We start from the raw sequence: 13152 nt of genomic DNA, 5'->3' as shown, positions 1-13152 counted from the left end.
CCAAGAATTGCATCATAGTATCCTTCAGGAAGTTATCCACCCCTGTTAACTATCATATTGACAACACACCCTATAGAGTTGACCTAGTAGTCAGAGACTTAGGGACACACATAGATAGTAATCTAGTCTTTGACCATCATGCGTCTACAATAGTGAGGAAATCCTACAGTGCCGTGCAACTTATAAATAAAGGTATAGCATCTAAGTCCATGGAAGTCATTATTCCACTGTATTCAGCATTCATCAGACCTAATATTGAGTACAATGCCCACTTTGCTAAGTACCTAACCAGGCATATCCAAAAATTGGAATGTCCACAGAGGTTTCTCACTAAAAGAATACAGGGTTTAAGTAAAATGTCCTATGCAGACCACCTCAAAGCTCTATCCCTGTATTCTGTCTCCTACATGCTTTTGATAGGAGATTTTATGCCTGACATATGGGGTATTGTCAGACCCCAATCTGATGGACCTTCTGAATATCCACAAAGCAAACACCATCAGAATTACTCATTCTAAAGACGTAAACCTTGCCTGTGATATAAATAGGACCTGCTGGGATATAGGTATGTATCCCAGAGATTATCCCATCTCTGGAACAGGCTCCCCATCCATGTGAAGGAGAGTTGCTCCCTAACCCAATGCACAATTGTATAGGAAACAAAAAATTCATCCCTGGTTTGGCATCTATGTCTCTAATGGATACAGGCAACCTGTAAAAGGTTCATCTTTCCGGGCCTAGCTTGTAAATGTTTCATCTCCCATCCCTTGCTTACATTTATCAAGGATATCAGAACTTGTCAGAAATTTGGGATGCATGGCTAGGCTTAAATAGGCCTGTGTAGTCATTAGCCTAGTAAACACCTATGACCCTATGAACCACTCAGTATTACCCCCTGTAGAAACATACAACAGTTTACAGATGTGAAATATGAACAACAGACAGGATGCAAAACAAGGATCATAACAAGAGCAACATATCCTTCTTTGTGCCATAAGAGAAACTCCCCTTGCACCCACTTACAAAAGAACAGTCTATCCTGGTTTGTGCCATAACAGTAACTCACCTTTGTCCCCCCAAAAGAACAAGAAAATTACACACTTTGCTAACAAATCATCTTTGAAATATTTAACATGCTATCAGAGGAACTGTCACTGAAACTTTTGTACATATTTATCACACAGGATTCCATTTTCATATATTGGCAATCATGTATACCTCTGAAATGTCTTGGCAAGCATGCACATGTCATCAGTACACTTCTAACTAATGTGTACAGATAAAAGTGTAAAAGACTTTGCTTCATATTTTTCTTAAATATATCTCAGCATATGCAGTATGTAGCTGATGAAATGGAAGCATATCTTTTGACATTCAATACTACTTTGTACAGATATATAATGAAGAAATAGTGTTATATTCAGACTTTCCAAAATAAACAAGTCTCCTCGCCATCAGTTTGCCTAGCTACACATTTGCCTTTTTGTAAGCTGTAAATTCAGAGCTGTTAGCATGGTGAAGATGCAAATGAGGTGTGCACTTATTAGAATTGCTGAATCACAAAAACATGGATCTGTGTAACTGATGTAAATATTGTGTAGGCACTCCCTCTATGTTTGTTTTTAATGGATTGCAACTGTGAATGATTAGTGTTGGCAGAAGGAAAACACAGCAGTACTACAGAATGCCTTACTTCCACTGGGTGTGTCAAGTTAGATCTAAAAAGTGTTATCTGTAAGGTTGGACATGTAAGGCATCCAACTTGCCCTTCATTTGTTGGCAAGCACATATGATATCATTTCCAATTAATATTCTCACACAGTTTAAGGCCAATGATATAGAATGGCTTACACACTGCATATCTCAGATTACAGCTCAAATAAATGAAGACTGGCCATCAAACACAGAAATGTAAGACAGAGCTGTATATTTGTAAGCAGCATCATGAAAGGTTGTGTGATCACTAAGTGCACTACATCCAAAACTATTAAATGAACAAATAACACTTGAATGGTTTGATATAACTTTAGATGCTGTTGCAGTTGGATGTGTGCATACTGAGTTAAGTTCTTTGCTGTGAAGCTGTTTGTGTGGCAAAGATGGATAAGGCACCCATCCTGTGTTCTGAAGGTGCATTGGAGTGAGAGTTCAATTCCAGATCTATGTAGAAATATATCATATGTACTAACATTTTCTAGTGTGCATGTCATAGATTGATTTTCCTCATTTCAATTACCTCTCCCTTTTTTTTTTTTGGCCAGTGTTTGCACAAAGCACCTCTTAGCGCAAACATAGGAGATGGAGAAAAATTAATGTTAGGTTTGGCTGTGCTGATCTGGTTTGCATGAAGTGCAGCAGTGTGCAAACTGGACAACTGGCAAACCCAAGCAGCATATAGGACCCAGACAGCCAAAAATAGAAACTGGATGCATTCAATTAATACTACTGGGCATTGTACAAACCCACTAAGCAATATTGTGGCATGGCTAACAGTGATAACTTAAGAATGATTAGTAAAATAGGGAATACTATGTAATTAGTCCTGTGGCAGCAGATGTTAAGTGTAGGGCTGGAGTACAGTTAGTCCTGGGTTCTAGTACAGGGTGTACCACCTTTTTTTACTGCTGTGATAGCAATAAACTGAAACACAGACGAGTGTTTTCTCAACCTTTTTTTGGATACAGATGTAAGTGTAAGACCGATGTACACAAGGACCAGGGTTCAAATACAGCATATTCCATACACTGTTGCTGTTGTTCCATTTCCTATTATAGTCACTCTCACTTATTAATTATGTGTATGAGAGCTGAGGCACTAGTATTGTATCAGTTACTTATTTATTTATCTATGTATTATCACATTTATTATCAAATGTACGACTGTGGGTATACTGTTTACTACATTCCTGTAAGTATAGTTCTGCTATCTGGACTGCCATGGCCTTTACATTGGTCTAACACACATACACAACTGCCTGTACATCCAACAACCTTGAAATTACAACTGCAATTATATAATATCTCACTGCTTTCCATAGCACAAACACAGTGCTCGGAGCTGCACACTGCCAAGTACAGTGTTTGCATGATGGTAAGTGGAGCACAACAGTTTCAAACAGTGTGCATACTCCCAGTAAACATGATAACTGAAATTGGCTGGGAATCATTACATTCCATTGCTCTTGATCCATGGTAGGCATGGCTGGCATTTGTGGAAAAGGTGTCAAATTAAGGGCACAGAGAAGGGGTGTCCAGGAGTCCAAAATTTTATTGGACTCCTAGATAATAACGACAGTTCCAGGCTTCTGAAAGGGGACTATTCTAGTTTCCAGTATAAGTCAGAAACTTAGGATAGTTTAACCCAAGCTGTATCCAGTGCCACCAGTATCATGTGCGGTGGTGACCAATGTAGGCATCATTTCAATGACCTATGGTAGAGGAAGAGGGATACCTTCAATGCATAGATTGAGGAATTTAGGACTACACACATCCCACGCCTATGTAAGTATAAAACTACGGAGAGTACTTGTAGGACTTAAAAGCTGAATATATGGAAGACTAGTAGTCATAATGGTATTCTGATCTGTTCTGTTTTTTCCACAGCTACCAGGGACTGGGACGTCACTGTAGGAACCCGTGGGGCTAGACTGATGAGAAGGAGGGGAAGCATGTGGTATGTATGCAGCAGAACAGTAGTGTTATTATAGCATTACTAGTTAAAGATAGAATAGCTTTTTTGGTATTTTATAGAGTTGTATCAAAATGAGCATGCATATCTCAACTGTAAAAGAAAGTATGCGTGTATTAGTCTGTAGCACAAACCAAGAGTACAAGATTAGACTTTAGTCAGAGGTTGTGGGTTCAAATACCACACTTCCCAACTATACAATACTGCTAATTCTTCAATTATATTTAAATTAAATTAAAACCTCTATACCAGTGTTACAAATGTCCTGCTGTAAACTGTAATATGTATAATTGGAACATGCTTATGTGCAATATATGCACATGTCAAGGAGTACTTTCTGCAATCTGTAGTATAATGTGCATCTGGTAGGAGCTGGTAGTTTTAAAAGTAAAAGTTATCTGTTAGGAGGTGGTAGTTTTAAAAGTAAGATAATAGAGTTAAATAATTTTATTAATGCACTGTATGTCACATATGAAGGTAATAATCCTATCCCTTTTTTTTCTCAGACCCCAACTCTTTATCTCTCATTTTTTTATTTTATTTACTTTTGTATTTATTTTATTATGTGTCATCAAAATGGGTCCATGTCATCCATGTGTACAACATCACTAAATGCTCCACAGCACAGCGGGATCGGCCTGCCCCACAATATCCACCTGCCTCCTCTCCACTGGCTCCAGCACCATTGCCCAGCACATCTGGAAGCCAACCTGGCAGTACAGCTTCTGCTGCCACTGCACTACCTCCCCCCTCAGGTACTCCTACCCCAGAGGCTGGTACAGTGGTTCCCTCTGAGAGCAGTGGCAGAGGTGGTGATTTTATCACCACACCAATTTGCCATGGATAGTGCATAGAGTTGTGTGCCACAATGTTGGTGCATGCCTGTGTTAGCTGGAGAGGCTGCATTCCCTCATTTTACATAATACCAGGAAGAGGAGAAAGAGACATCAAGTACTCCAGCCAGCGGCGGAATGAGGTGACAGTGATGACAGTCCAGTGGGTAAGGACTCGATTCTCACTGTCACCTAGCTTGATGACTATGGGATCAGGATGCCCCCAATCACACCCCAATCATGGTGTCCCCCAAACTTTTGTGTCCATCACCATCCATGTTTCTTGTCTTGTTTGTTTAGTCGGTCTGCGATTACTTCCTCACCTACCCAACTTATCTGACCCCAACATTCCTGCATCTCTTCCCCAACATTCCTCTCTCTCTCTCGCTCTCTCCAAAAAAAAAAAAAAAAAAAATGGCCACCTCTACCAGAAAAAAAAAATCATCCCATACACAGCTCTGTTTTTGCACATGTGTCTTTTTGATACACTAGATTTGGTCCAATTGGCTATACAACATGATTGTGCTGTGGTCACCCCTCTCTCTAGTGGTGACATATTTTCCACATATGTTCACTTTACACTGCTAAAGAAATGGTTAGCTATGTTTTTTTCTTATCTCTCTCCTGCACGTTCCTGCCCAGCTTTCCCTTTGTATTTCCCCACTTGCTCCCCATTTCATTACTACTGTTATCTACTCATTTTACCACTTTAAGCCATTTATTGGGCGGCACAGTGGTGCAGCGGTTAATGCTGTCGCCTCACAGCAAGAGGTTCTCTGGTTCGATTCTCGACTGGGGTGCCTTCTGTGCGGAGTTTGCATGTTCTCCCTGCGTTTGCGTGGGTTTCCTCCGGGTACTCCAGTTTCCTCCCACATTCTAAAGACATGCTTCTGGAGCATTTCTCCCCGGGCCTCCGCTGAAAACAGGATCTGTGGAACCTAGTCAGACATTCCCGGTCAACAAATCTTAAATAAAAATAAAATAAAATAAAACTGCATGACGGTGTGCATCATGCATCAATGCACATCAATGGGGAATGGTGACAATGTATTTACATGTATTTAAAAGCTTTAGATACAGTGACAATGTATTTAAAAGTGTTAGAAACACTTGTATTCAAACCCAGTATCATCTGACCCCAACAAGATATTTATTATTTATTTATTTATTATTTAATTATTTATTTATTTACATTTGTTGACCGTGAGTGTCCGACTGGACGTAGGTCCATTTTCAGCGGATGCCCAGGGTGAAAAGCTCCACAGTTAAAATAAACAGACAGTAGTTATATTGGATTACATGGTGATTAACAATTTAACATAGCAGAAAATAAACAGCACCTGGAACGGTCGACAATATAGAATAACACCAATATCCGCTCTCAGTCAATAGTAGCAGCACCGAACACCTCTTGTTGAACAAAATGCGTTTATTGAAAATAAAACAAGCTAAAATCCAAACCACACATTAGAGTTAAGCGCTTTCATCTAATCTATGTAGACTTCCTCAGAACTAAATCATCCTAGCCACTATCCTCTTATATACAAACATGAATCCATTAATTTCGTCAATTATATAAAACAATTAAAACATAATAAGTTGTTAATGAGAATTTAAAGTGCTCAGTGCTTCATTTCCTTGTCAATTGCCTTTTTTGTATAGAAAAAAGAACAAAGAATATTCATTCAAACTTCCCACACTTATTAAAAACAGTTGCTTACCACATAAATTGTATATACTAAGAAATATTTATAATATTGACATTTTTATAATATTGACACACATGCCACAATAAAATAAAATACATCCTTGCTTTAATTAAACTTTTGTAAATCTCCACCTCTCTTAGCTACCCTCTATTTTCCAAAATGGGTTTAATGGAGACTGTTTCATTAAGTCCAGGATATGCAGAGGCATTTAGTTTGATTTGCCACCTAGTTTCTTCTTCTCCAAGTTTGTATTTCATACTTCCCCCTCTTGGATTTACTTTTATACATTCTAAAATGCCAAAATTAAAGGAATCACAATGTGTGTTACCACTGAGATGTCTCCATAAAGCATTGTTAGTATCCTTTTTTCTTATTTTGTAAAAATGGTCGTAAATTCTATTTCTAAGAAATCTCTCCGTCTTCCCCACATAAAAACAAGGGCATTTGGTACACTTAGCCAAATAAACTAGGTAAGACGTTCTGCAATTACCTTTTCGAAATCTAACCTCTGTTTTATTTTTGTCCTCCAGAATTAAATAAGGTACCCTAATAATAAACCCACATTGGTTACAACTCCCACATTTTGTGGTACCTATGGAATTGTGTCAATGATTACTGTCCATAGTTTTCTTTTCTAGTCTCATTTTCAAATTGCATCCATTCTTAGATACAAATTTAGGTTCCCCCCCCACCTTCTTATATACACTGTCATCAGTTTTCAGTATATTCCAGTTGTTTTCTATTATTTTCTTAATATCTTCCACTTGGGGGGCATATTGCAAAATACATGCCCTAGTGAATTCATTAATAACCGTATCTTTATTTGTCACATTCATCTCCTGTATATGATCTGTCCCTGTTCCCAATATGGGTTTATATTTATTCCCCCATTCTTTTATCACATACTCTTTTATATCTGCTATCATTCCCATGGGGTAACCCCTTGTCTTAAACATATTCCCTATAATATCCATTTCGAGTACCATATCAGAGAAGTCAGATGTCATTCTAGCTGCCCTTATGCACTGACCTTTAATTATGCTCCTTTTCTGATGACTTGGATGGCAGCTAGAGTATTCCAAATATGCATTACTAAAGGTGTCCTTTCTGTATATGTTGGATTTAAATCTCCCATTCTCTACTGTAATACGAGTGTCCAAATAAGATATGGACCTCTGGTCAGCACTGAATGTAAATTTTAGATACTCACTCCTAGTATTCAAGTACATTTTAAACTCATTAAGTCTATTCTCTTCCCCCTTCCAAATTAGAAACACATCATCCAAAAATCTTAGGTAACACAATATGTTGTCATTCCATTCAGATTGGATAATATATTCTGTTTCCCAATCCAATAAAAACAAATTAGCAAAAATGGGGGCACATGCTGCCCCCATGGCTACCCCTTTACATTGCCTATAGCACTCTCCTTCAAATAAAATGTAATTATAAGACAGGACTGTTTCCATAAATTCCATAATCAAGCGTATTTCATCCCACTTTAATCCACTAAATGTTTCTATACTGTTATTAAATCTACTAAGCCCTTCTTCCTGGGGTATGCTTGAAAAAAGATCTACTATATCTACTGTTACCAAAAACATATCCTTGGTAACTAGAGTTGGGACCAACCTTCCCAGGAAGTCCCAAGAATCGTTAACTATATGCTTAATTTTACTGTAGGTGGGTTTCAACCAGCTATCTATCACTTTACCAAAAGAAAAGTTTTTGATCTGCTACCGGAAATGATAGGCCGGAAGGGGGGATCATTTATATCCTTATGCACTTTAGGTATACCCACTATAGTGCTGATAATGGGATTTTCATCCTTCAAATAATTGTACATATCTGAATCAATCCTTTCATCTAACAATAGTTCTTCCAAGAATAAATCAATTTTGTGGTACCCTATATTTACTTCATTAATGGATGACACTTCATAATTTCCTGAATTAAACAAAATACTATTAATTTTATTTACATATTCAACAGTATCATAAATCACCCCCCCCACCTTTATCAGGTTTCATTATTCTTATATTTTTGTTAGCCTGAATTTGTTTTAAAAGTTTAAATTCACTATATTGTAAATTAAACTTATTTTTAAAAAGTTTTTTCCTTTTATTCTTATATTCATATATCTCATCTATAACAACCTTATAGCAACAATACTAACTGTCAGACTTTAGCAATGTGGCTTAAAGTTGTCCACTGCTTAGCAATATGCAATCATGTGTATGACGCGGATTCACTTCAGAAGCTCGAATTTACAAAATCTCGAACTGCAAATAAACGTAAGCAAAAGATCGAGTTTCGTAAACTCGAACTTCTGAAGTGAAACCAAAAAAAAAAAAAAAAAAACACAAACTTTGCCCCCCACACCCCCCTACTTAAAAATACCAACTCCAAGATCGCTCAGTGAAATGGAAATCTCCGTCTTGTGCTGTATGTGGAAGCACAAATGGGAGATTTCTCATTCCTGTCAACATAAAAAAAAAACCATTACGTACACAGAGCGTGCAAGAATCCTTGCCTCTGTGTGCACGCAATGTATTAAGGTAAGTAAACTCTTATTTTACACACACATCTTCGATTTACTGAAATCTCGATCATATGGTCTCGACCATATGACATTCGAGATTTCAGTAATTCGATTATGTGAAGTGTTCCCGTATGACGCATGTGTATGCCTTTGCTAATCGTTCTGCAAATCTACTGCTCGCCACACTATGGAAATGAACATTATGCTGTATTACTACTGCTGTTTACTGCCATTCCCTCTGTATGACATGAAATTACATGTGTAAACATTGAAAACTGAGGGAACTATCTAACAATATGCCACATATTTACAATACATCCATCTGTTGCCACCCTGCCAAGCACTGCAACCTTGGTGTCTCAGTACTTTTTCCACACATATATCAATCACCGTACAAAATGTAATATTAGATGTTGTGTGCTATGCAATGCACATCAATCTGGCAACATGCAGAACTACAACTAAAAAGACTTATCTGCAAGGCGAAGGAACAAATCAGCATGGACCATATCTACACAGAACATAGGTGGCCTTCAACACAACTGACTCTACCCATTTTGTTTTTGTTAAGGGTACATCTTGCATATTGAATGTTGTAGGCTTCTTGGATACCAACCCCACAGATGTGGATGAGGGACAACAGGACATGCTGCATATGTTGACTTATCCGAGGCCTTTGATACTATTTTCCATTCATGTGTCATAGTGAAGATCTCCCATATGGGAATTAAGCCATACTGTAATACAGGGATAGGTAGCTGGCTCACTGACATACATACTTTCAAAGTTGGGGACTGCACCTCTAACAGCTTGCCAATTTCCATTAGAATACCACAAGGAACTGTGCTGGCCCCTCAAGTGTTTGCAAACTACTTCCCTGAAGTGCAGGCAATGGTAGATGGCCTGTAGTTTATCAAGTATGAAGATGACTGGTAACAGGATGCACTACTATAAAGTCCCCCAATGATGGTAACATATTATGGGAGAAGTTGCCACACACAAATTATTGGTGCCAAACTCACAGACTGAACCTTAAGCATACAATGGCTCATTCTTCCCTTTGGAAATGAAGTACCCCTACTAATTATGATATACATGGCACCCCTCTAAGCTCAAACACGGTGTTGTGAGACTTGGGAACACATGTTGAAAGATGTCTAAACCATCAACACCATCTGTCCATCGCGGTGGCACACACATTCTGCATTGTGCACATCATACATATGAACATTTTATCCAAGATCAGGCTTCTGCTATATTCTACACTTATCACACCATTAATTGAGTACAATGCTACGTTCTGTCTGTATCTCACCAGACACCTGCAGTAATTGGAGAAAGCATAGGGTTGTGTCTGGGAGAATCCAGGGCCTCCAAACACGACATACATGGAAAGGCTGAAAGAGCTGTCAGTGTACTCAGTACCATGCTGCACAACCTTGACTTCTGGTTGGGAGATGGTAAAGTCACCTCTGCGGTGCACCTATGTCCCTCATGGACAGAGCAAGTTGGTGATGCTCATAAAAGCCCTCTGCTAACAATGACCATCCAACTATGCTCAATAAGGGTACTTGTGTTTTTACACAGCTAGGCTTCTAAACACTGTAAGGCCATTAGGGTAGTAGCTTCCTTAGAACATATGAAGCTATAAGCCTATGCAGGTCTCCCAGCATTTTTTCCTACATGGCCTGCTGATGTCATCTACTATAAGTTCATTTGCAGTCTTATAAACGTCAGACTTGTGCCTTAACACTTATGCAATGTACTGTGTTCTGTAGTCTGTGTACTTAGATAGGTAGAGGTTCTGGTCTTACTGCAGTCAACTGAACATGTGTTTGTGTGTCTGTGTCTAGGAAAAAAAACAGCTGTGTGTATCCTATAGTTACTGGTCCAAGCCTATGGACTGACAGTGTTTTGATACTTGCACATGCTTACACATCCATTTCATGCAGGCCTCCCAACAACTTCTCTCCAACATGCATTGCTGACATCATACACTATAAGTTGGCCTGTAACTATGAAAAGTTAGAGTTGTGCCATGTTGCTTCCATAAAGTGCTGACTTCTGTATTCTGTGTACTTAGGTATGTGTGTGTGTGTGTGTGTGTGTGTGTGTGTGTGTGTGTGTGTGTGTGTGTGTGTAGCCAGAAGAGCAGAAGTGTGTATCTTGCAGTTACTGCTCAAATCCCATGAATTGACAGTATTTTCATACTTGCACATGCCTACAGATCCATGTCATGCAAGCTTCCCAACTTCTTCTCTCCAACATGCATTGCCGATGTCCTCCACTATAAGGTGGCCTGCAACCATGTTAAAATCAAACTTGTGCAGTGTAGCTCACATAAAGTACGGACTTTTTCAGTCTGTGTGCTTAGATAGTTAGGGGTTCTATTCTCACTGCAGTCAATGTCATGTGTGAGCTGTTGCTTGACATTACAGAGAGCATTTTACACCACCATATTGGGACACTGTTATATTCTACTCATTAGACACTGCTGATGTCATCAGCTATAAGGTGCTGTTTGAGACACTTCAAGTCAGACTTGAGCTGTGGTGCTTGCATAAAGTACTGTGTTGTGTAGTTTATGTAGTAAGGTAGGGGCTCTATTCTAACTGCAATCAACTGTGTGTGTGTGTGTGTGTGTGTGTGTGTGTGTGTGTGTGTGTGTGTGTGTGTGTGTGTGTGTGAGCTGTTGCTTAAAGTTACAGAGAGTATTTTACACCAGCTTACTCTCATCTTCTGCTCGAGAGACACTGTCAATGTCATGAGCTATATCACATTTTTGGTTATGCAGTACTCCCACCAGAGCAGGGTCACACAGAAGTCACTTCATCTTATACAATAAAGTCTACAATGACATGACTTTTAATCTATCCACATACATCATAGCATGTATTGTAGGCCCTGTGTTATCTTGGTGAGAAAGTTGTGTGGTCTCTCCAGCAGCTACATGTGTCTGGTGAGGTACATGAAAAAGAGATCATTACACTGTATTAGTGCCATGATGAGGTTTGATTACAGTGCTTTCATACAATCCTAAGATCTCAATACGATGGTGTGACTTATGATGTGTACAACATAGGCTTTCAATACCAATGTGGACTATACCTCTCAACTATCCAGATTTTTGCAAAATGCCCAGATTTGGGGCTCATATTTTTGGTCTGTTCCTCATAAAATCTGTGTCTTTCCTGGCAAATCACTGGGATGATCTGAGGATTTAAGCCACTAAATAATGACATACATTTGAGTTTCAGACTTCAAATCCTTCAGAAAATATAAATTATAAAAGCCCTGTTACTCTAGCAACTTTCTAAGCTTATAAGAGTAATATTTAAAATATGGCCCTATTTTTGGGCCTTTGCCCCCTCCCCCATTTTGTCGGGCTTTGTCCAGATTTCTTGTACTAAGTGGTTTGAGATGTATGATATGGACACTTAGTTGTCTAATTTCTGATTGCTATCTACATGTGTTCCCAATACTTGCATCAGTGGGTTTCTGCATAGCAGGACTGTTGTCAATGCTGAGATTAACATGGAATTCCACTTTTAAGACAAGTTTGAAAACACACATTTATGCATTTATTTATAAATCATATACCTTTGTCACCATTCAGTTGTGTGTGTTAGCTCCTCCTGTCCTATATTACAACCATTTGTGGACTCCGTGATTGCACACAATATGCAAGAATCAGCAAACTGTGCAAGCCAAAGGCCATATATTTTAGCCTGAACTATTGAGAAATAGTTCAAACTGTGAAGGGCCAAGCACAGATCCCTGGGGTTTGCCAACTGTGACAGCTCTACTGGTACAGGGTGATTCACCAACTTTCACATGATGTGTTCTGTAAGTTAGCCAATTGGTTACCCATCAACTGACAAAAGGGTTAATCCCTAGTTGGAGGTTTTCTCTGTGATACCTGCATGAGGGATTGTGTCAAAATCCTAGGCCAGATCACTGATAGGCAGTTTGCACTGTCTTACCTTCACCCAGGCCTATCACATGGAATCAAATGGCTGTGACAACATCACAGATCACCTATGGTGTGACTCAGCATGTACACCTTCCTGATATGGTTGAATGCACAGTTCAACACACTCTCCACATGGCCTATGCTCCCATACAAGGGTGTACATCAACATGCACCCACTCGAGTTGGGGGGACAGCACCAGATGCATGCATGTATAGAGACATCCTGACTCTTCTCGATTGTAAGGTAGACCAACATTTCAACATGGACCTCTTCTACATGTACACTAGTAATATTCCAGGTGTGTGCAACAGACCTGGGTAAGTTGTTACTGCTATATCAAATCCATTATATCTGATAGATAGAGGTCATTGAGGTCATGCATGATAACAACAGTATCATCTTGCAGA

The 13152-nt window shown here is 39.0% G+C and overlaps 1 protein-coding gene across 1 annotated transcript in view; it reads right to left on the bottom strand.

Moving 5' to 3' along the window:
* LOC122807607 overlaps positions 1–13152 on the bottom strand; it is a 1864409-nt gene that overhangs the window by 1792581 nt on the left and 58676 nt on the right. Inside the window, exon 2 of the mRNA XM_044078518.1 lies at positions 8027–8176. Within this exon, the coding sequence (XP_043934453.1) occupies positions 8027–8176 (150 nt within the window). The remainder of the gene's footprint in view (positions 1–8026; positions 8177–13152) is intronic.

This window comes from Protopterus annectens, chromosome 7.part1, assembly GCF_019279795.1.
Source record: "Protopterus annectens isolate FY-2018-M chromosome 7.part1, PAN1.0, whole genome shotgun sequence".
NCBI classification, from domain to species: Eukaryota; Metazoa; Chordata; order Ceratodontiformes; family Protopteridae; genus Protopterus; species Protopterus annectens.
Note: the sequence above shows the minus strand (reverse complement) of the source record. Positions and strands in the feature narration are given on the sequence as shown.